Genomic DNA, 25,468 nt, shown 5'->3' with positions numbered 1-25,468 from the left:
AAGATTTTATAGACCTTCCCCTTTTTTGTATCTATCTTGGATTTCTGTATTTTTGCTGATTCTTTGATTTCTATGTTTTTGAACCAATGAAAGAGACAATAAGAATTCTTATGTAATGCAACAAATAAGACCCAAATATTTAAAGCATCTTTACTCTACAAAAGGTATAATATCACAACATCACATATTGCAACAATCCATTCTTGTGTCCTTTTGTTCTGAGGATTTCTGACTACAGTATTTAAATGTTAAAATATAAAATTATTCAATCATTTTTCTTATCGTCTGCTGATTTTGGAGGGTGTGCTTCCCCATTACTGTCCTTCTGTTCTGTTTTCTCTTCTTCTGTTTGGCTTGGCTCTTTGACTTCTGATTGGCTGGATTCTATGGCTTCTGATGGACTTGATTCTATGGCTTCTGATTGTTCAGGCATGATGTCACCGTTCGGGTCTAACATGTCCTGACTGGTACCAAATTCGTTCACTCTTTTAGGGTCTATACGATAAATGTAACGCTGATACAGGAAAATGAAAAATACAATGTCTGAAAAAGATAAATACTTATACTGAAGGTTTTGTCCAACTACATGTAGAGCATAAACCTGAACTAGAAAACTCACAAGCCAGCAAGGATCTTCAGGCATAGAAACAAATAACTAATAATGTTACAAACAAAGCATTGCATTTTCATATAGTGTAAATGTTTGTTAACTTAAAGAATCAATTTGAAATAGCATAGTACACCTCTTTTAAATCCTAGAACTAAAAGATATTACATATTACTAAATTTACTATCCCAAAGCCTTCTCAGAAGGCCAATAACCATGAATTTCTGCTCATTATATGTTAGGAATATTTAAAAGCCGTCAAAACCAAGATACCAGTGATATATGTTAAAGATTCAAAGGTACCAGAAGAAAGCAAGATGGAGCAATTTATAGAAAATGAAACTCAAAAACTATTTTTGGTACATAAAATACAGATTTGAGGAAAGACTGCATTCATAATACATGTAATAACTACCCTAATTTTTTATATGTGAGATCTAATTCATACAATACTTGGAAAAAACCATTAAAAAAATCAGAAACTTCAGTATGAAATATAAGAAACAAACTTACCATCTCTAAAACAACCTATACGATAAAGCATTGGCATCTTTATCACAAAAGCAAATATATCATCTATAAATGTGTTGAGAGCTTTGTATGTCATCATTCTCCATGGAAGATGGGCTACTGATTTCAACTTGTAGTTTATAAATAACTGTGGAGTCATCATTATAAAACCTGAAGAAAAACAATCACCAATGTGAAAATATATATATCTGTTATCATATTTTGGTCAGATTACATATTTTCATAAAGCCAATATCAACATTCTGGACCCCTAAATATCATTGACATAGTCTGAGGAACAGTTTTATAGCCAAGTAACTTGAGCGTGTAGGTCAAACAAAATCTCAGGTTACCTTTCTTAATACATGTAGTTGAACCATGAAGTCATCATTGGTTCTCTGTCAGACTAATCTACTCTTAAAGGAGGGTGGTATACCTAACCTTATAATGACTTCATGGTTCAACAAGGCTAACCAAAATTTGAACCTACACACTCAAGTTTTTTGGCTGCAGCATAATTTCTCATTATAAGTTCATACACCAAGTTAGTATCTGTATTAGCATTGAAAATTAAAGCATCATGATAGCATGAGCAGAGTTGCAATATATTAGTAGAAGAAATTTTGTATTTGTGTATGGCACTGTTGTTTTCTGTTTTCGATAAAAAGAATAATAATATATATGTTTATTATATGTAAATTGAACATATATATGTGAACTTTATTTTGTCTATTCTTAATATGTTTATTTATTGGAATTAGGAAGTAACATATGAATATCTCAATGTGTATGTAGAACAACAATGATGATGTTATAGGATTAAACACCTTTTTAAAGGAATTTATTGGTGTATTAACTGGACCAAGTCACTCACAAACAAATCATAAAAGTCCCAAGGACTTTTATTTGTTTGTGAGTGAATTGGTCGAGTTTATACACCAATAAATTCCTATAAAAAGGCGTATAATCCTTATAATTCTTTAAAATTTGAAATATAGCATGTATTTTTCCACACTTGCTACCTTTATCACACGTAAATTGTATATTTATGTCATTGAACAGGCCTGGCGCATAAGTCATGTAAATGTATTTGTTGGTTAACGCAAAAATATGTAATCAATGAAATTTGCTATCTCATAATTTGAAGATAAACTGCAAAAACTCTTATTATAATTCAAATGAATGTTTTTGTGTTTACTATTTCATTTAACGATTACGTGCACTGAAAATTCATTTTGTTTACATCGGTATTATCAACGCCGTCATCTTGTTTACATTAGTTATGAAAAGAAGTTTGGTCGTCTATCAAAAAATACCAGAAGTCTTCTCGACCAATCATATCAACATATTCCATAATATGCATGTCATATAAGAATTATTTCTTAATACTTATTATCTAGTGGCAAATAATTAATGCATAATCAGCTTAAGGCATTTAAGAATCAGGGTATCCTGACAGATGATGCAAATTTTAAATTTCTATCCTACCAGCAAGGAATAGTGGTAGTGAATTTCAGCATGCAGATGCTTTATTTTTTAGTAATAACAATCTAATTTGAAAATGTTCTTTTATCATAGCATGCCGTTTTAATTGTCTAGAGAGAACACTGCATTGTAAGAACTAAGTTTTAAATAACACCAATCCCGTGATAACTATTAGATTTAAAATAAAACTTAAAAAATATAAAATCTATATAAATTACTGACTTGTTTTATCTGAGCTCCATTTGTTTAAACAAAACAGATAACAAACTTTCTTATTGTTTAGAATAGACCAATTTCATGTTCTTAATATATATATGTACTTACCAAATGTTAATAAAAATCCATATAACATATTGAGTACCCACGAGTACCAGCCTTTATGCTCTAAATATAATAAGGAATACACAGCATAACCACCTAACAATGGGAACAGGGCCCATGATAAGTATTTAAATGCCATCTGAAACAGAAATATAACCCATTAACTCAAAACATATGGCATTAATGGTGATAATGATAGATGCCTAACTGCAATTTGAATGCATATTCAAGATGAAAACATGTTACTATATTATGAAAATAAACCCTGCTTTGTACTAGATGGTCACGCTGAGTTGGATTTTTTAAATGCTAGTTCAGAAGATAGCAGTTAGATTAAAGACATTTCACCTGAAGCAGACAAATTATTTTATGACTTTGAATTAGCCAGTCTTTGCTAATGCTCCTTAATTCAGGATACTTCGCTGATAAGCAGTAAATATTAATTTTAAACATTGAAATTTGTAACATAACAAGTTGTTCTAGTGTGTAAACAAAACAGTTCTCTTCTAGCACAAAACGTGTTGCACTTATAGTTAAGGTTCATATGTACTTCATTTTTTCCTACTTCCTAGCCCTATAATTGTTTACTTTTCATAAATTGTGACTTGGATGGATGGTTGTCTCATTTTTTTTATTTACTGTTACCTTGAATGCATGCTTGAAACCAAAAATTTGCAATCCAAAATTGTCTGAATACTTTAGGATCTATATGACCAAAATTCATAAACAGATCATAAGGAAATGCTGTACTATACAAACAAAGGTCCACTTCGCCTGAAGAAGTTGAAACCGTAGTTATTTAATAATTTCTAAATTCATTATGGGAAAGCCGATCAGAAAATAGGGACTACCAATAATCTGAAATGATCTTAGGAATAATCTATAGTTATGACAGTTATCTTACCATATCATATTCTTTTGTATGAGATTGTGTATATGTAGATTTATCTTCAAAAGTGGGCCTTGGTATTATTCCAAATAATGGATTTTCACGATCAAGCTGAAAATAAAAAAAAACAATAAAAATACAGAATTTTTTTAAATGTTTATTAAGATGTTTAAACAGGAGACCATTTATCTTTTGGATCATAATGCACCTTATTGCTATTTGTCAGCCATTACTGGATATCACACAAGTTCCCGTAAAATTTTGACGTCATAAAATAAAATATCTGACGCCATAATGGAAAAGTGATTGTTGTATGCGCCAAAAGTTCAAGCGGCCAGGTCAGCGGGGATTAGCAATAAGGTGTATAGGAAAGAGAAAGTCGGTTTAAATAAGGAATGGGAACTATCCTACATAATTTGAAAGATTAAAAACAGCAAAATTGATCAAACACTATAATCACGTTAAATTAACATTAGAAGTAAAAGAGACAAAAATAGTTACGAAATTTATATAATCAAAGTATAAAGGAAATATCTTCGATTCATGATAGCTCTTTACTCAATCTTGAAATTCTGACTTTCAGGAAAAGTTGATGTGATTTCAAAAGAAGATTTTATATGTATCTTCTATACTTTCTAGTTTCTGGAAACACAAATTTTACAATGCTGAAATTGGTGCCAGGGATCAAACAGTTCTAATCTTTTACCCCAATAAATGACAGGCAGTTAGTTACTGAGAAAGAAGAATTGAATTTCATCAGCCTGATCAATAGTGGCATTGACTGTCCCTTTGCCCACCACGATTGACATATGAAAACAAAATGGAGACCTTCATGTTTGTTTCCATAGTAACATACCTTTATTGTTATAACTTTCTGTATTTTCCAGATTTCTATAATTAGACCTATGAAGATACTAATGCGAACCATCATATTGGTTTCATTATCCTGGACATATAATACAACAATGATTGATTGGAAGACATTGAAAAAGACAGATCTGACCGATAGACCCTCTAATGACTTTCTGTTCCTCCAAAACTGGATATCTGAAAAGGAAGAAAGATGTCTTTAAATTTTCAACCTTTTTTTGTTACAGTTCATTAAAAATAATTGCCCACATTCATTATTTCCATTTTTGGAAAATTGACAAAAATTTGAGACAAATTTTTAAGATTCAGGAAAATCTGTATACAAATTATGTTTCAGATACCTGATGTGAGTCACATTATCAAAACCTCACCATGCTCACAATAATTTCTAAATTTACAGTACTTTTCTTTTTGTTTTTGTAATTATATCTTAATATTAAGAAAAATTTGAAATGAAATTTTACAATAGGATTTTTAAAAATTATAAATGTATAGATGTTAAATAAAGGCCATATAAATCATATAATAACATTTAACATGCCAGCCATTCATAATCAATAACAACTATCAATACATTGTGCTAATCATTTTTTGTACATTGTGTTAATTTTTGTGTTGTTGATCACACCAACTTAACTGGTATTTATCACTTTTATTTTCAGTTTCACTGTTTAACATGTTTTCTGTTGTGATGAAAATGTTTTTAAATACTATTGTTCTAAGCTTTTGTGCTTGTAAATAATGGAAATATTTGACAGCAGACACAGATAGCAATGTACTCTCCTTGTTTTTATTTGTTTTCTCTTCCTTGTAACTATAATTTGTCAGCTCACCTTCTAGGTCAAAAATCCTCATGTTTTTTTTATTATGTGATTATTTTGCTGTTTTAATAGTAATTATTTGATTATCAGACCAAATTTTTGCATAAATATATGATAAATTAGGACTGTATTTTTTATATTTTGATTATCTTGTTTAAAAAATAATAAATGATTTATACCAGGTATGTGATTATATTAACAATTTCTGATTATGTGACACACCCTGAGAGGCTTCAAAGCAGACCTTGTTTCTATCCATCTAGAGCTAATTATCAATCGATTATTTGTCTTTGGTTATTATATTATTTTGTTTTCAATGACTATATCCTTGACAAGTTTTTTTATTGCCTATTGTTGACATAGCAACTTAACATGCAAAGTACCTTTCTAAATTCAAAGTACATTTAAAAAAGTAACAAATTGTTTCTTACCATTCTTAAAAGCCAGGAATTCAAACACACTGTGAACAATTGACACAATGATTGTCATAGCTAACAAATAAGGATTAGTCTCTATAATGGCAGTCTGGAAGAAAAAGTTAAATAATTATCCTCTGAAATCTAATAAGTAAAGCTGATAAAATAAGACAACATAAAATAGGTGTGTTTCCTGGCGAACTGTCCAAAAATTACAGTTGGGTAGGTTCCGATTTTTTATAAATATCTTTTTTTGCCCCATTGATTTTATCATAAAGTTCTTTGAACCTTTGTTCAAAAGTTTTCGAAAGTGAAAGCACCATTTAAGTTTGTATATAGGGTTTATGGTTGCATTACATCTACCCAAATGCCTCAAAACCATAGGTAAATAGCGTGCAATTTGTTTATTATAATTCCACTCACAAAAACAGCTATACAAATAGTAATTAGACACAGACAATATTTGCTATAGGAAGAATTTTTCTAGATTAACATTAAATTCAAATTAGTAGCATCAGAAAAACAGTACCAATGTTACTATGTTAAGTATCAAATAAAATCTATCCATTGATAGCTAACTCTCACCTTTAAGGAGTCTTGATCATTATCAGAGTCTTCCATGAAATCTGCTCCTAACATGGAGTACCACTTACTCCTCATATTCTGTGCAGCATACATCTGCCATCTTAGCAGAGAGATTGGAGAATAAGTCAAGGTCAAATTCAACTTTCTAAAATGACAAAAAAATACTTACAATAAATAATTGAACTCTCAAAAATGTTCATCAACATTTGATAATAGATTCATGCCTGTTCCATAAAATCATGTATTAAACAAGAGAAATATATTTTGGGTGGGTGTCAAACACTTTTTTTGAACAGTGAAAAAAGTATAGAAGAATTCAAAAATTATTGCTAAAGGTGGTTTAGGTATTCCATTTTCAAGATTTCTTCCCTGGGTACAATCAATGCATGTATAAATGGTAAACAAATTCAATTTCTAATCAATTATTCATTTCAAACTCCTTTTTTAATATATCTTTCTGCACAACAGGAGACCTGGAAAGAATACTATCATTCAAAATGAATTGTATTTGCTATGCCACATATTAATCAGTCAATCTGTGGTTTAATTTCAATGATGATAGAAATGGATGACAAGATAAATTAAAGAGGGGGATAACTCATTCAATGACTTACTTGACTGTATCATTCAATGGTTGGTACTCTGTGTTTAAATTCCAGTAGTCATTGAAATATATGACAGGATAATAGAATTCTCCACCGGGAACAAATTCAACGTCTGTTAAATAAAAATAAAAACAATAATGAATAAGCAATGAATAACTATTCCTTGATTCAATAATTTTAAATTTGTTTATTAACTGAATTTTAATACTTTTTGACAAGTGTTACAATGTTAAATTGCAATTTATAACAAAGATTAGCATAGATTTTGAACAATCGTTTGTGTTTAAAATAAGGAGCCTGTAATTCAGTGGTCATCATTTGTTGCTGTATATCATATTTGTTTTTGGTACATTGTTCTGTATATAAAACCAGCTGTTAGTTTTCTTGTTTGTATTGTTTTAAATTTGTCATTTTAACCCTTAAATAGCTGACTATGCAGTGTGTGCTTTGCTTGTTTTTGAAGGCTGGATGGTGATCATTATTAGTTTAAAATTCTTTTCATTTTGTCACTGGTGGAGAGTTGTCTCATTGGTAAAAAAGACTTCCTTTAGTTGAGGGTCTTGTGGAGACAACTTACATTCATCCAGAGGTGCTGGTAGACTTCCTCTTGCCCACGGTGTGTGATCATCCATCATGTTTATAGTTAAGTTAGGGTGCCAGTGGGATAAAATCTCAAAGGAAGACATATTCTCTTTCTAAAATGCAAAGAAAAAGAATGAACACTTTTGGTGGCCTTTGGCTGTTTTTTGCTCTTTGGTTGGGTTGTTGTCTATTTTACACATACCCCATTTCCATTCTAAATTTTAGTTGAAACATATATAATATGCCAATGATGATGATGATGATGATGGATGGATGTTCAGTACCCACCCAATGAAAATACTGCAAACATAAAAAGACTATAAATTATGAATGTAATATGTGTACACCTTGCTTTACGCTATACCTGCATTCGGAGCTCAATTTTTAGTGTGCTAGTAAACAAGAAAATCTCATTACACATACTTTCCAACCACAATACAATCAGTTCTGGAACATTCCTTCAAAGAAATCTATTTTGCCATGAAAAAAAAAACAAAAAAACTTTCCAATCTCAATATGTCTGAAACAAATCTTAAAAAAAGTGCTGTCAAATTCAAACATCATTGTCAAAGTTTTTTTTATTTCTTGGATAAATTTATAAACTGCAGTTTGTGTTTACCTTTATAAGATCAGGGTGAACATCTGTTTCACCTGTCAACAGGTTTACAGTATTCTGAAATTTTCTCTTTTTGAACTTGTTTAATCCTAAAATAATAAATATAAACATATTATTTGGGAAACATATACTTTTGCTGTGACATACATGTATCTACAAATTATATGGGGACAAAGTCCCCTATTACAGTAACAAAATCAATAAAAAAAAACCGGGAAAATTTCCTGAATTTTTCATTGTACTAATGAACTCAAAATCATTCAAAATTTTTTTGTCACGTTTTTTTAATTACCAGATCAGCGCAGAAATCTACTTCCCTTTCCGGTCTTGTTTGCATGAGACTTTGAATTAGAGGTATATTTAGGCCAGATTTTTTTTATTATCTGTTTAACGAGATCCGCCAACTCCACATTTTCCGATTTCAGAATAAAAATAAAAGTAGTGCTTCCTACTTTTATTTTTATTTTTTCCGTCGACTGTTACGAAATCCTCAAAAAAAAAAAAAAAAGTATAAGTACGGGTCTGCGATTTCTAATTTATCTCTTGTCGCATGGTCAAACAAAATAGCGACTTCCGGGAAGGGACCGTTTTTTTCATTAAACTTGAAGTGCGATCACTAGAGAAAAGTTCGTGTTCACTCAAATTTGTTAAGTGTAATAGAGATGAGACAATCAGGGTCATGTTGTCCAAGGAGTTACCGGAAGATGTTGGCATCAGCCGCATTATAACCAACGAGGCAGATGTGGAACTCGACATGCCGGTCAACGTTTTGGAAGAGTTTGGGTTTGTATTTTTCCTTTGAAGTAGTATCGTAGTATGCATATTAAAATAGTATCAAGGATATCAATTAAAATCAATAATGCTTTTTGAATTTTGTGTATGGATGGGACCAAATCATTTGAAAAACCACTTTTTTGATTCACGTTCACCCCCTTTCACTGTCGCACCCTACAGTACACGTTTGCACCCTACACAGGGATAAAACTTGGGAAACTCAAGCTGGTAGCCCAGACCAAATTATTCCTATTATGAATAATAAAATCCATCTCTTGATATTTTGTTAATTTTACATTTATAAATAATAAGAAAAAATAATGTTGTATGATTGCCAATGTCACAACTCTCCATCCAAGACTGTTTTGTTGTCTTAAGCAATTATTGTTATTGTATGGCCTTCAACATAGAACTTGGCTCTCACCATATTAAAAGTAGGCTATAAAGGGCACCAAAGTTGACCAGTGTAAAACAATTCAGACTTTATTCATACAAACAGCCTGATTAATATATATAAAACAAATATCATATACAGTATAAACATTTATTAAACATACACTAAGAGGTTCCTGACTGGGTGACAGGTATATACATGTATATAGTGTATACGCAGCCAAGTTGATATATTTGCCTGGTGCCATGGATCTATATTAGAGTAAATACATAAAAAAAACATAGTTTTTTTATGTTCAAATTAATAGAAGGGTTAATATACTGGTCTGTTTTCATTCCATTGTACTTGTATTTTGATAAATTCTTAAAAAAAAAAAAAAAAAAAAAAAAAAAAAAAAAAAAAGGTCACTTAGATTGGTTTTATTTTTATTTTTAGTGTCGACTGGACCAATTTTGCACTTTTTTTTTTTATTTCGTCCCCTCGACCCTTTTTTTTTACAAATTTTCTCGTTAAACAGATAATAAAAAAAGTCTGGCCTTATCAGTCAAAAAAAGGAACTTAAAACTAATTCATTTTTAAAAATTGTTTGTTATAAAAAAAAAAACGTTACCTGATGACAGCGGTTCTTTGTTTACATTGAATATGACATCATAACTTAAATAACGTCACAACTAAAATCCCTAACAACAGAACCAAAATCGGAAACTTTACAGTATTTCCGTTCTCTTTTGAACATATTTGATTTAAAAAAACAAAAAACCATACAGACTTTGTCCCCATTCACAGATAATGCCTGCCTCATGTTATGGAATTTCTGGTAGAATGATGTGTGTGTAAATTGACTATGTGGAAAAAAATATGAAATGAAAGAAAAATCTCAATAATTTTGACGAATATTTAGTAAAACATTGACTATCTTTCAGTATTATGTACTGCAAATGATTTACTGTCAGATCTTTACTGTTTTGTTTTTGTATTTCCTTTGACTCAAGAGTTCTCAAAACCTTTTTTCCTTAGTGGTCCTTCCTTGCAAAAAGTAGTTCAAAACCTTCTGCCCACCATTTTCACCAACTCTGTTGACTTACTTTCTGTATTATTTTGACTAAATTTTTAGTATTTCATTGACTTACTTTTTGTATTATACACTGTATACCTCTTCAGATATTTTAATTTATCTTTAGGATTTGGAGATTTCCCTTCTTTTACAAAATATACATGAAGGTATATAGAACCATTGTTCTGGACGCTCTGAAATAAAATAATTCAGTCAAAAGATAAAATTTCCATAAGTATTACAACATTGTTAAAATGCATCTTCAAATCGGCTCATCAATATGTTTTCTTCAAAGTTAGGTCTGCAAGTACACTGTGTGTCCATTATCCTTTTAAGTATAGATTGGAGTACATGGAGTATTTTCACGGAACTTTGATGTGGTTTTGTAAATTGTAACTTATTTGTCTGTGTTTGGTCTTGTTGGTTTGTTGGTTGGAACCCTGTCAACAAAACACCACTAAAATAGTTGACACAGATCAATATGTTGCCTGTCAGCAAAACTTTATTTTAAAGTCACTCATCACCTAGGAAATAGAGCCTTAAAATAGGTGTCAAACTGTAAGGTATTGATCTATCATATAAGCTCTTATCAAACTGACTTAAGCAGAGAACTTAACAATTGTTAACCATTTACAATAGCTAGAAAAGCAACACCAATGTCTTAGGCCAAATAAAAATATATGTGTGGTTCCAGTTACATACTTTTAAAAAATAGGGTCGGTAGGTCGGCAAATTTTTTTTTTTTTTTTAATTTTTATTTTTGAATGTCAAAATCCGGAAAAAAATCGTGTGTTTACCGAAATTGTTTCCGGTATTATACATGCCCCAACCGGAAGTCCACCATTTTTACATGTGTTTGGTTGTAAATTAAACAGTCATGATACGTTTTTAGTTAATTTTGTTGCATTCTGTTATGAATTGCTGCATTTTAGCCATAACAGATAACAGATACTTGTGATGGAAATTCAGATGACAGAAATCTATGAATTTAATTATTTTAATTCACAATCCTCAAAATTTGATCGTTTGAAAATTAATTTTTCAGAAATGAAAAAAAAAGTTCTAGGGTCGGGGGGTTTTAACTAGGGTCGGTCGGGTTACTGGAACCACACATATATTTTTATTTGGCCTTACTTTCTGCAACTTTCGCCCCAGGCCTCACAAAAGTTATCTTTGTTTACCTCTGGTGTATCTATCTCCATAGATTTTTCATAAGATCCATCTCCATTTGGTCCACTGGTCCAATCACCATACATCAGACCTGTTTTTTTCCAAACTAGTGCATTTTCATTGTCAAAGTCTGAGAAGGCTTCTTGTTCAGATAAGTACATATATAAGTCCTGGAATGATTAGATATCTAATTATATGTTTGTGTCTTTTAAATTATTATTAATATAGAATGCTAACAAAGAGACAACATGGGTACCTGTTCATTGTAACGGTTTTAATTTGTCAAAATGATAAAGGACGATGCTTGTACAATTTTTTAATATATATATATATATATATATATATATATATATCTTTTTTTTTATTCCAAAGTTTTCAGTTTAAATGTATTAATGTAGTGTTTCATTTCTTTCCATTACTGTAAAGCCAATAAGAACACATCATTGTCAATATAATACATTGTAATGGCAGTTTATGTGACTGTCATACAAGTGAGGGGTTTAGCTAGCTAGAAACAAGGTTTAATTCACCATTTTCTACATAAGAAAATGCTTGTACCAAGTCAGGAATATGACAGAACTTTTTGTTATCCATTCGTTTGATGTGCTTGAGCTTTAGATTTTACCATTTTCTTAGGGACTTTCTGTTTAGATTTTTTTTTTAGATATTTGTTATTTTACTTTTGATTGATCTTTTTGGCAACTTACTTTTTCAAAGTTGAATTAAGTGAATTTTATTGCATTTTATGTACATGTAAAGCCTGTACATGTGCAAGCTAGTTACATTGCATTACTGATTTGCTCAAGATCTGTTTCCCAGAGTATTTTCTGGACAAGAATATTTTGAGATTTATATATAAAAATATTTTGTGATTTATATATATATATAAACACTTCAATGTGTATTTTTACATGTTTTTACATTATTTATGATATCAATACTTATATTTACCATCTGCAAGTTCTTTGGAAATAGATTCTGTGAGTATTGTTTCTCAGGTTGTCCTTCTGTTCCTGTTGTAGGGGTTGATGACCTTCGGAAAAAACTACTTATCATATAAATAAATAGCATTCGCACTACTAATGTCTTCAAGGTCCCAAAGAAACCAGGTCTCTGTTGAAAATATATAAAGATAATTAATCATCATTATTTTCATTTTATTATACACTTAACATAAAATCCAAATTTACAACAAATTAGAATGACTTGAAGTTTTAAGTATGACTAGCTTATAATTACATGAATTTTTAGCAAACATTTACTATTAACATAAATTTGCAAAAAGTAAATAAAAGTACATTTTCGTGCCATTCCAAGTCAGGAGCCTCTGGCCTTTGTAAGTCTTGTATTATTTTAATTTTAGTTTCTTATGTACAATTTGAGTTAAGTATAGCGTTCATTATCACTGAACTAGTATATATTTGTTTAGGGCCAGCTGAAGGACGCCTCCGGGTGCGGGAATTTCTTGCTACATTAAAGACCTGTTGCTGACCTTCTGCTGTTGTTTTTTCTATGGTCAGGTTATTGTCTCTTTGAAACATTCCCCATTTTAATATGTAGCCCTCACCTCATAAACTTTGGGAGTTTTATATGGATTGAATATTATTTTTTAATTTGAATCTGTTAGTACCAGTGCTTATTTTTTTTGCTTTGCCATACATGTTTATCTACCTCTGTACATAATTGTTTCTTGCATTTTGAGAGTAGTATATTCATTTTCATCCTATCTTAAAGTTCATCACCACAAATGGACAAAATTGATGTTTGTACACATCAACTCATACTCTTTTGAGTACAGAAAAACATGTGCAGTTGGAAAAGTTGTAAGGTCACACTAGATAGTAGATACATAAATGCATTTTGTTTTTCATAAAAGTTAAATCCCTTTCGGATTATAAAGGGTAATTTTTATCATACAAATGTAACTGAAGATGATGCTAAAATCAACAAACACCCGACACATACCTGAGTAGATATCTATATAGATATAAATCCATAAAATACAACAATTATAACTAATACCTTTAACCTAGATATCTTCATGTAATGTTCTTCTATTCACAACTATTATATATATAGATCATATATCAATAATTGACAGTACAATATTGTCAATAATAATAAATCTGAAAAACTTAATTTGACTTATTTAATTTTTACACCAACCACCTTCTGCAGAAACAAAAAAATCGCCCTTCAAATTAAATAAAAATTGATCTTTAAAGACTTTAAGAAACACAAAATGTAATGTATAAACTGCATGTGTATATAATTTTCTGTAATCAAAAGAAAGTTTGGGGGTGTAATAACAAAACTGTACTTCAATTTGTTGTGATACACTTTTAACAAGAGTATTTCTTTTCAGCTCTTGTAAGGTCAGTATATCTTTCTCAGACCCGCCCCCCTTTTTTCACCAAAAAATGAAAAACTACAGTTTTTTTAAATCTTTAATCTAGTATGCTGACCATCCTGTCTTTAAAAAAGAAATTATGCTATCCCTTCAGAAAAAAAGAAGGACCAATCAACTAGTTAGAAAAAATACTTAGTTCAAGTAAAAATAAATAATTTCTGGAAAGGTCGAAAGGGAAGCTTGACGAATCAGACGTCGACATTATTATTATCAGATTTCTCAACTGTGTGTTCTTGTGTCTTTCGATCAGAATCATCGTTATTTACACAAATTCAAAACATAAAGTAATATTGGGGGGAAATAAATTAACATATAGATTTATTTCAAAGTTAATTACCGCCTGGTCAGCCCCTGGTGCGGCATTTTGGACTTCATTGCTGTTGGCTGCTGATGCGACAGGCACGTTGTCGGCCATTTTCTCTAAAAACATAATAAATAATCTCTAAACCTATTACGAAACAGAAAATTTCTTTAAAAACAAAGCAATGACAACCTAAAATACAATTAAATTAAGATAATAAAAATATTAAAGCATGAATATTTTCGTCAATGTTTTAATAAAACTCCTTAAATATGTAATTATGTAAAAATGCAGATTTAAAGGCTAAAATATTATTTTCCTAATGCAAGATGGCGGGATTACGAGAAATCGAAAAACAATTCTTTCCCCTTCAAAAAATACAAGATGTCATTGACTTATTTAAACATGAACTGAAAGATGATGAACCTAACTTAACATTAATGTCAATTGTGCTTGGAGTAATTGAAAATATTCTGACTGTCAACCGAGCGGTATCTAGTGATGCTGACAAATCCAACACGCTGGAGCCCATTTTCCCCGTTATTGAATTATCGACCATTGAAGCACTGTACACTAAATTTGTGACGCATATTAAAAGATCCGTTGACAAAACAAAATTTCCTGACAAATTTGCTACCAGAGAACTTGTGAAAATTGTCTCTGATGTTGTTTGGTGTTGTTTATCAAAGAGTTTCAAAGACCGAGCACATCTCCAATCACTTTACAGTTTCTTAACTGGTATACTTATTAACAAGTTTACACATCTCTACATGAGGTTTTATTTATCTAAGTCCAAAGAAATTTGAAATAGGACTGTCAGTGACTAATCCTTTTGTTATGGTCATAATTTACAGCTTCTATATTAAAACATCCCTGTCGTCAATCTTCAATCACAAATACAGAATAAATCCAACTATATATTCTGTTCATATATATGACATCCTTTATAAAATATTTGATATTGTTGTTTAATACCCATATTTCTAAGAATCAGATTCTAATGAGGAAGTAAAACATTTAAATATGGAGACATGGTATGATTGCCAATGACAAAATGAATGAGTCAACTATCCACCAAAAACCGAAGGAAGAGGTAGTTTATATCAGTTATACAATGCCATCGACTTATGTGACCAGCCTAAGACTTTTAAGTAATCTGTATGGAGTAACATAGAATCCCAAGACTCCTAATGTTTTCAGTGTAAAATCAGAACATGTTTATATAAATAAATCTACTTATTATAAAAAAATTAATCTTGAACATGTTAAAGGCTGCTTGTACCCCTCATTATTCTAGGTCATGCTCAATTTAGGTACACATTCCACTAACATCAACCAGTAACCAATTAATTGTACCAGATGTGCATTTTGCCAATTATGTTTCAATCAACGTATGCATTTACTCAGTGCAATTAACACACACATGTACACACATGTGGCATTAATTCATTATCACTGAACTAGTATATGTGTAGGACTCTAAAGTGCGATGGGGACGCTAAAGTACGATGGTCACGCTAAAGTGCGATGGTCTACGCTAAAGTACGATGCCTACACACGCTAAAGTGCGATGGTCCGCGAAAGTATAGACGTAATAAACGTACTATGGATTATGACGTGAACAGTCTTTTATACAAACAAAAAATGAACATGCCGAAAGATTAATGTAGAATATTTGATTAACAACTTTAAAGCAAATGTCCATGACTTACTCAGTTTAAACATGATAACTGTGTTTTGTCGGCTGAAGCAAATGTGGGTTTTTTCGGTGCTAGAAGACGGACTTTTGTCCTGCAGTCGACCATCTTACTATACAGATACAAAAGTATATGCATTAGTTATAAATATCCTTTATCCTGTTTCTATTTGAAGCTAACGGATACATTGAAATCATTGTTTATGTTGCAGTTTACTTTGCCGTCCCCGTTCAAATATTGATTTTAATAAAAAAGTAAAGTCGGTAAAATAAAGGTACGTCATGTTTCCATGCGTAAATCATAAATTGTCTGCTAAAAAAATAGAAAGAATTTTGTATTAATAATTTACAATGACGACTTTGAGAGGAGATGTTCACATTAGTGATAGACTGTGTGAACGGCAAGCTACACCAATTATCCAAATATGTGATACCGGCCTGAATTAAAAAAAACATATACAGGATACATGTATATATATTTTGTCACACCTAAAATTGAAAATGGAAATGGGGAATGTGCCAAAGAGACAACAGCCTGACCATAGAAAAAAACAACAGCAAAAGGTCACCAACAGGTCTTCAATGTAGCGAGAAATTCCCGCACCCTAAATTACCATTTTAGCAATTATTACGTGGTCATTTTTCTTAATTTAAAACAATGATCACTTAAGACTACTGGTTATCATAAAGCCTATCAAATATGTCATAAAACCTTGTACTAGCTTTCGCAAGAAGACTATTTTTTAAATCTGTGTTTTTTAATACTTTAAGCCCTTTTTTAACATTACACTTTTAGTCCATCGCACTTTAGCGTGATTAACCATCGTATTTTAGCGAACAAACAGCCATCGCACTTTAGCGTGATACACCATCGTACTTTAGCGTAGACCATCGCACTTTAGAGTACCATCGCACTTTAGAGTCCTACATATATATATTTGTTTAGGGGCCAGCTGAAGGACACCTCCGTGTGCATGAATTTCTCGCTGCAAATCGGCTGCATTGAAGACCTGTTGGTGACCTGCTGTTGTCTGTTCTATGGTCGGGTTGTTGTCTCTTTGACACATTCCCCATTTCCATTCTCAATTTTATGGTATATATAGAGTAGAATAATAATAGAATGTATATATGTAGTCTCCTTTTCTTATGATTAAGGTGATCAATCTCTTTCAGTGTTCTCCCCAGGCCGTTTTAGCGCCGCGATTTTCAGCGCTATTTCAATTTCCCGCTGTCCTATTGCACTGACCGCGTCGCTATCCCGTTCAACCGCGTCGCGATATTTTTTTCGTATTTTTTAAAATTTCCCGCTTATTTTTCTTTTCGGATCACGTGATTGACTGGTTAACGATTTTTTAAAGAATTATTTCCGTTGTATTAAAGTAACTCCGCGGGACCAGTCTAATAAATTTTACAAAATGGCGTCGTTGAGAGATCAAAATAAACAAAGATTTCAAAATTGACATCTATTTAATGAATATATAGAGGCATATATGAATGAAATGAGAAGAAAGAAATTGACCGCATTTCCCAACGACAATCACAAACTTGTTTAGCGAACTTTGAACAAACAGATTTTAACAACGATCAAATTGGCTTCAATGAGCTAGTCTTTGAAGTATTAATTATCACCCAATCGAACTAATACCTGTTTAATCAGCAATTCTACAGTAATGAATTTTACCCTTTGAAAACAATTAAGAGGATATGATTAGAAAAACAAACCCCAAGCTGATACTAGACTTGAGAAATTCACTTTCTCGATGTCCAGCTTGGGTGAAGCCAAGTTAAACGTCGTAAGGTTAACAGAACACTGCTACATTTCTTCGCTTTATAAAGATGCCAAAACGTTTGAAAGGAATGGACAGTGCTAACAGAGACATATAATACATGTCTCGGGTGCTGAAAAGTTCATTTCTAAATTATATAAGGGAAGTTTTACCCCCTTCTCTGACAACGTTGTCTCGACCATTTTTTGAACCATCTACGATTATATCATTACTTTTTTTGCGTTTACAACCGAACTGTCGAACCTGTATTGCTTGAAAGAAGCACCCCTGTTATCAAGGGATTCATTATAAGCCCGTATTTTACGATTACTTGACCATACATGGCTCTTTTTCAAATGGATAAGGGAATAAAACAAAACGAAAATTTTGTATAAATATATATAAAATATCGATATTTGTCAACCAATCATCAATATATCTTAATTAAATATTGCTTTAAATTTAATGTAAACAGAGGATGGCTTGGATAAGGAATCAACTAAGTATTTAATGCTAAAAAAAGTCACAGGTGTAAACAGGAAATTATGTCAGCCAGTAAGGGAGATAATTTGGGAGGGGAAGACCTAAAAGAAGTATTGTCAAATCTTGACAAACTTATCTGGTGGCATGTATTCAAATGTTTATAAAATTATCAAACAAAACCTTTAAAGGTGGTAGTTGTTTCAATTGGCATACATAATGTATTTGATTGGTAATTCACCTTTGAAATAAAAAAATCTCTTTAAAATATTTTTTAAGGATTTCTTACATATTCATAATTGGAATATTTTAGCCTTTTTTTTAAGCAAGTCTTTGATAAGATTTGAATATTATTAAAAGGGCAATTTCATTTCTTCCTTTGAAATACTATACTCATTTTTATTGAAAAGTTGTACTTTGCTAGAAAGGTTAATAAAAGTAAATGTAAAAAATACCAATCTTGTCATTGAAAACTTTCTCACAGAAGCTGACAATGACTTTATTGTTGGTCCTACATGTTCTGCAACATCACCTGTTAGTGATAAGAAATCTTCACATCTAGGCAGTCTGGTATAGACCCACCATGGAAAAGACTTCTCCTTGGGTTTTATAGACAGATGATATGAGGATTATATGTATTTACAATGGAGACAAAAAGACTTTTCTTCTATCATGTCTATATCCAGACAATAACATTAGCAAACAAAGGGGTAACTTCCATGAGCATGATGAGGACATCATTACAAGAGAAAACATCAATAGCATTATATAAGAAAAACACATAACAAATCAATTACAAACCAACCGCGCGCCGCAACAAAGTTACTGAGAATTGTCGAAAATCACGCGCTTACAACAGCGCTATCCAAAAATCCTGGGGAGAACACTGTCTTTATAGGTAGTGATGCAAATATATAAAACATTAAAACAGGTTATTAATAAAATATATTTTTTTTTAAGAATGGTTGACATTTGGTGTCTGAATGTTTTATAAACTGTATGCACTTTTTCTCTTTCAGGGAACAAGCTTGACTGTTTTGGTGTGGCTTTTGCAGTAGTTGCTGCCTTCCAGATATTAGAATACAATGACGTACATTTATCTTTATCAGAAGACCATGCTTGGGTTGTGTTTGGTGAAGATTTAAAGGAAACTGCTGAAGTCACATGGCATGGTAATAGGTCAAGTTTTAACTCATGATTTTGCTGCATCTTTTGCAAAATTTGATATGAATTCTTTGTTGAGCCTGCTCTCAAAAGGATTGACAACTCCACTAGCAAAATACCATGGTATTATAGATTTATCAATATATTTAAGATTAACCTTGTTACTTGTATATGGTGTTTCTAACAACATAAATAAACTGCCCCTTTCGAAAACATACATGTAGATAATAGAAATACCTGATCCTATTCTGTATTAACTAGAAAAGGCTTTAACCAACATTATTTTAGTTTGCAGGTTTGTCAATAAAAACTTTAGCACAGCAACTTCTTTTACTTTTCAACCTGTCATTGAATTGTATTTTTCATTGGTTCATTGTGCTGGAATCATGTGCTGATGTGGAATGATAAATTATTAAGACATTTCTATTTTAAGGGAAAGGAAATGAAGACAAAAGAGGCCAGCCAATCACAGCTAGTGTTGTAGAAAAGAGTTGGTTGTATTTAAATGGACAGCCAGTTATATGTAACAGACACATGGAAGTGGCAGCCATTGTTAGTGGAATTAATCCATCCATAAATTTGACTGTGGATAGTGTTGAGATGGGATCATTACAACAGGTACTGTGGATTCATCATTAGATACCATATTAAAGTGGATTTCATGTGTATATAAACTCATCATAGATACTAGGACTAAATTTTGTATATACGCCATACACGCGTTTCGTCTACAAAAGACTCATCAGTGACGCTGGAATCCAAAAAAGTTAAAAAAGCCAAATAAAGTACAAAGTTAAAGAGCATTAAGGACCAAAATTCCTAAAAGTTATGCCAAATACAGCTAAGATAATCTTTGCCTGAGGTAGAAAAGCCTTAGTTTTTCAAAAATTCAATATTTTGTTAACAGTTAATGTATAAATATAGCCGTATCAATGATAATTCATGTCAGCACAAAAAGTGCCGACTACTGGACTGGTGATACCCTCTGGGAATTAAAACTCCACCAGCAGTAGCATCGACCCAGTGGTTGTAAAAAAACTCATCATAGATACCAGGACAAAATTTTGTATATAAGCGAGACGCGGGTTTCGTCTTCAAAAGACTCATCAGTGACGCTTGAATCCAAAAAAGTTAAAAGGCCAAATAAAGTACGAAGTTGATGTGAACCACAAAATGAAATATTCAACAAGTGACAAATTTTCTATATGCTTGAATTCAGACTTCAGCAAAACAATGAGTTTCAAATATCCAAGTTTTCCATAATTCACAAAAATTGGTACACACGCCAAATAAATAATCCACAGTATAACAGATAGCAATTTAAACAACAACAAATAACTTATGCCTGTGGATTCATTTATTCTCATGGGTAAAAATTTTCTGGACTAACGAAAACTTGCATTTTCATGCATGTTTAATTTCATGGTTTTATACAAGTTTGCATAAAATCTTATTCATAATTTATAATTCTTTGAACATTTCAATTTGAGGTTCACCACAACCAACAAAATTAATGAAACCCACGAAAATTGGTATCAAATAATAATGAAATGGGGGATATGTCCAAAAGCCAACACCCGACCAAAGAGCAGAAAACAGCAGAAGGCCACCATCAAACAAATAATAATGAAATGGGGGATATGTCTAAAAGCCAACAACCTAATCAAAGAACAGAAAACAGCAGAAGGCCACCATCAAACAAATAATAATGAAATGTAGAATATGTCCAAAAGACAACAACCCGACCAAAGAACAGAAAACAGCAGAAGGCCACCATCAAACAAATTATAATGAAATGGGGAATATGTCCAAAAGACAACAACCCGACCAAAGAACAGAAAACAGCAGAAGGCCACCATCGAACAAATTATAATGAAATGGGGAATATGTCCAAAAGACAACAACCCAACCAAGGAACAGAAAACAGCAGAAGGCCACCATCAAACAAATTATAATGAAATGGGGAATATGTCCAAAAGACAACAACCCGACCAAAGAACAGAAAACAGCAGAAGGCCACCATCAAAAAAATTATAATGAAATGGGGAATATGTCCAAAAGACAACAACCCGACCAAAGAACAGAAAACAGCAGAAGGCCATCATCAAACAAATTATAATGAAATGGGGAATATGTCCAAAAGCCAACAACCCGACCAAAGAGCAGAAAACAGCATAAGGCCACCATCAAACAAATAATAATGAGTGTATAGTTTCATATCTGAATATATATTATCTTTTACCAACTGGGCTGAATTCTCTTTATCTTTATTGGAAAATGAAAGCATTAAAACTTTATATGCTTGTCCCTTTTATTACACAGGACAGAAAAATTATTGATTTCCTTTGATTTAAAAGGGGGATATTTGCCAATACCATTGTTATTTTAACCGAAGTATGACAAAGTCGTGCAATAACTGTGAACACACAATTTTTTTTGCCCCTATATAATTCCTGGATAGAACCAACTTTTATAACCAGGACTATTGCTGAACTTTACTGTACTTCATTAATATTTAATAAAAAAAAAAATGGTTGTATCATTCCAGGAACTTCTGTGGCTGTTGTATGATTTGGGCCATTTATCAAAGTAAGTTTACTCTTCAATATGTGTCGTAAAATGATACTTCAAATAAAAAATGGAATAAGGGTGATCATCAGTGGAACAGCAACCAAACAAGAGATAAAAATCTATGATTCTTGAACAATGAGTAAACTCTTCTTCAAAAAAATAAACTCTTCATTTCCAAAGAAAGGAAAAGAGGAATATAACAACTTGATGAAAGACCAAAAATCTAAAAGCAAAAAGGAAACATTTTAATATCAGAATGAAAATCAAGCACACATTCAATTTTTCTTTAATGTAACTTTTGTAAATAATGTGTATTTTTTTTTTTGGAAAAACCATTTCATTATGAACATGCCAAATCAAATAGAAGGCAAAAATTGACATTTTCATTATAAAAGGAAACTGAAATCTGATCTGTTGTTACATGGATTTTGCAAAAGATTATAGATATTAAATTAGATGTAAAAAAAATACCCTAAAAAAAGACATTAACCTTTGGTACTAAGTACTTTTATTCATGTAAAAAATACTGTCAATTTTTTGAATTATTTTCACTATATTCTATTCAATTTTATTCTAAATGTAGATAGAATGAAACCAAAAAGAACTTGCCTACAAGTTTTATCGTAAAATTCATGAGAAAATTAAATGTTTCAAAAAATTATGAAAAAACAACTTTGAATGTCTGTAACCATCTTTCATGCTTCTGAAGGACTATAGATAGCAACAGATATTGCAACAATTTTTATGAAAAGAAGAAGATCTGGTAGGATTGCCTATGAGACACCAGTGACCAAATAAGGAAGAAGTTAACAACTATAGGGCACTGTATATTATTCAACAGTCAGTGAAACTCATACTGCATAGCAAGCTATAAAAGGACCCAAAATGACAAATTTGGAAAAAAAATAACCATCAACTACCTTCCACAGGTACCAAGTGGCTTTTATACATGTAATTTTGGAGACTTAAAAAAATATTTGCAACTATAGGTCACTGTACAATATTCAACAATGAAGAAACCCATTCTGCACACCAATAAAAAATAAAAATGTAAAGCAATTCAAACCTGTCAATTTTTTTGCACAGATACCCAATGGCTTTAGGTAATCTGGGCGACTTAGAAGAGATCTCACCAACACCTGGGAGGCCGCCTCCTGTGGACATTTTTGAGGAATCAATCCAGTCATCTAAAGTTCATTACCATAATCAACACGTTTATCCATATACCTATCTTGGTGGCTACCATTACAGAAATCACAATTATAAAAAAGCATTAAAAGCATGGGCAGAAGCAACTAATGCAGTGAAAAAGTAAGTATTTTGTTAAGAAGCAGGTGACTCACTGTGGATATTGTTGTTTACTCAGTGTTATGCTCAGGGCGGAATATTATTGTAGATGTTTTTATTACTGCAAAAATTATGGCAGGACAGGTTTTGCAAAAATGAAAAGTCGCATTTTAAATTTTGATATCATTTTTTGTATTCACAATACCTTAACTCGCATTTTTGTTGATCGTTTAACAATCTCGATATTGAGTGCACACAAAAAAAAAACTATAATCCTGAATATGCATGAAATAATTAACATTTAGAATAATATATGGATTGTTATTGTGGTATTGCATGTATTATTAAAAACAAATATGGGGCAAATTTTTACGAGTTTTCAATTCAATTTCACAAGTTTATAAAAAAAATAACATCTACATATGTAGTTGTTTACATCCCAAGTTTTTATTCTAGGGTAATGGATGTCTCATAAGTCGTCATACCTCATCTCCTTATTGCTATATCTTATGGTCACCCTATTAATATATAATATTTTTTACAGTTTTAATTACAATAGAGAAGATGAAGAAATTTACAAAGAATTTCTAGAAGTTGGCAATGATTTAATACCAACAATGATGAAGCATGTAGCCAGTGAAAATGCTTCCCGTATTCACCAAACATCAATATCGTATGATCCTGATTGCTACGCAGACTTTCTTAGATTCTACGATGGAATATGTGAATGGGAAGAGGACAGCAAAACACCTGTTCTTCACATAACATGGGCCAAACAGCTGGTGAATTCGCTAGCTAAATTTGATCCAACAGTTAGAAAACTGATTCATCTGATAAGTGAGGATGGGGAGGAATCATCCTCTTCATCTGAATCGGACGAGGAATCGGAAGAAGAGAGAGAAATCATCCAAGATGAAAATAGAAATCAAAAGAAAAAAGTTAAAGCAAAGAAAGGTAAAACTCATGACAAAGACAAATCAGACAAAATAAATGGGCAAGCAGAAGATTCTCAAATCAAATCTATGTCTGACATTGAAGCCATGGTCTCTAAGGTTGATGATGATTTGCACACAGAACCTAATCCTAATATCGAGGCATTAGCTCAAGCATGCGGTGATTCAATACTTAATCCTGAGTATCTCCTGGGAAATGGTGAACCTTTTACAGCTGTTAGTACAACATCTGTTGTAACAGCGTCGTCAGACACAAGGGTCGATTTACAGGAATTCTTGAGCACCAAGTCCAACGGATCTCCTTTCATGGGTATGTCAGTTGATGCCATGCTTAAGGCAGAAAGTCCATCAGATATGATGATGTATAAAAAAGAACAGCAGTTTACTAACGGAGTTATTACCCCTGTCTCACCGAATAGTCCCATACCTGTCAGTTCTCATGAAAGTCCCATTCCTGAGCCTGAACCAGAGCCCATGGAAGAAAAAGTTATTTTTGAACCAGTAACTTTATGTCTGAAAAGTCATAAAATGTTGGCATTGCGTAAAATTTTCTCCTCGGAAAAGTGTAACTACAGTGCAATACAACTTCAACTTACAGCACAATCACAAGTACATTTCAAAAATCATAAAAGGAGCACAGAAGGTGACCTAGCAATGGCAAGGAAACGTCAACGACGAGAATAAATGGTCCAATTAGTTATTATTGTTAATGTTTATTTTGTTTTGAGATTGTAGCTTTAGTTAGTTAGGAACCATTTCAAAATATGACAGTTTTTTTCAAAATGGACATAAGGGTGTTTTCGCTAACCATGTCTACTCTTTCCAATGGAAAGTGTATAAATGCAAAGATGTTGATGTAAACATCATGAACATATTAAATATCTGAATTTTCTCTAAACTAAACAACTGAAAATTAGAAATATCCCTACTTCATGATAATAAGAAAAACTGTCAGTTTTTGAAATGATCCCTGAGATTATTTTTTGTTGTAAATATTTTTAATTTAAATTCCATGGCCGTCTTTCTTTATTTTTTACTGCCTGTTTAAGTTGATGTATAGATTGCATTCCAAGATAATTTATTTATGACTGAATCAAATTTGATCAAACGATATTTTTTTACACAAAATAGCTATTGTAGC

General features: G+C 31.6%; 2 protein-coding genes across 2 annotated transcripts; one reads left to right on the top strand and one right to left on the bottom strand.

Annotated features, from left to right (window-relative positions):
- Positions 1 to 136: 136 nt before the first annotated feature.
- Positions 137 to 14,592, bottom strand: LOC143069452 (putative lipid scramblase CLPTM1). Its single transcript, XM_076244094.1, has 14 exons — positions 14,447 to 14,592; positions 12,651 to 12,812; positions 11,711 to 11,869; positions 10,606 to 10,723; positions 8,311 to 8,396; positions 7,687 to 7,804; positions 7,119 to 7,221; positions 6,505 to 6,649; positions 5,935 to 6,028; positions 4,669 to 4,859; positions 3,828 to 3,923; positions 2,927 to 3,062; positions 1,121 to 1,288; positions 137 to 543 (listed from the first exon to the last, which is right to left on the bottom strand). The coding sequence occupies exons 1-14, from the start codon at positions 14,537 to 14,539 to the stop codon at positions 266 to 268; spliced, it is 1,947 nt and encodes a 648-aa protein (XP_076100209.1). The 5' UTR covers positions 14,540 to 14,592; the 3' UTR covers positions 137 to 265.
- A 123-nt stretch (positions 14,593 to 14,715) lies between these two features.
- LOC143069451 (menin-like) lies at positions 14,716 to 25,147 on the top strand. Its single transcript, XM_076244093.1, has 6 exons — positions 14,716 to 15,148; positions 19,372 to 19,524; positions 19,950 to 20,134; positions 22,065 to 22,105; positions 23,174 to 23,398; positions 23,919 to 25,147. Exons 1-6 carry the CDS (start codon positions 14,740 to 14,742, stop codon positions 25,009 to 25,011), a joined length of 2,106 nt encoding a protein of 701 aa, XP_076100208.1. The 5' UTR covers positions 14,716 to 14,739; the 3' UTR covers positions 25,012 to 25,147.
- The last annotated feature ends 321 nt before the right edge of the window (positions 25,148 to 25,468 follow it).

This window comes from Mytilus galloprovincialis, chromosome 3, assembly GCF_965363235.1.
Source record: "Mytilus galloprovincialis chromosome 3, xbMytGall1.hap1.1, whole genome shotgun sequence".
NCBI lineage: Eukaryota > Metazoa > Mollusca > Bivalvia > Mytilida > Mytilidae > Mytilus > Mytilus galloprovincialis.
This window is presented reverse-complemented; position numbering and strand designations above follow the sequence as displayed.

Coding starts and splice junctions, on each gene's coding strand:
- LOC143069452 (XM_076244094.1), bottom strand. CDS start 14,539: ATGTTTTTAGAGAAAATGGCCGACAACGTGCCTGTCGCATCAGCAGCC. Junction 7,222..7,686: donor ACCAGCACCTCTGGATGAAT/GTAAGTTGTCTC, acceptor TTTATTTAACAG/ACGTTGAATTTGTTCCCGGT. Junction 1,289..2,926: donor TGGATTTTTATTAACATTTG/GTAAGTACATAT, acceptor GTTTTTCTTCAG/GTTTTATAATGATGACTCCA.
- LOC143069451 (XM_076244093.1), top strand. CDS start 14,740: ATGGCGGGATTACGAGAAATCGAAAAACAATTCTTTCCCCTTCAAAAA. Junction 19,525..19,949: donor TGCTGAAGTCACATGGCATG/GTAATAGGTCAA, acceptor TTCTATTTTAAG/GGAAAGGAAATGAAGACAAA. Junction 20,135..22,064: donor AGATGGGATCATTACAACAG/GTACTGTGGATT, acceptor GTATCATTCCAG/GAACTTCTGTGGCTGTTGTA.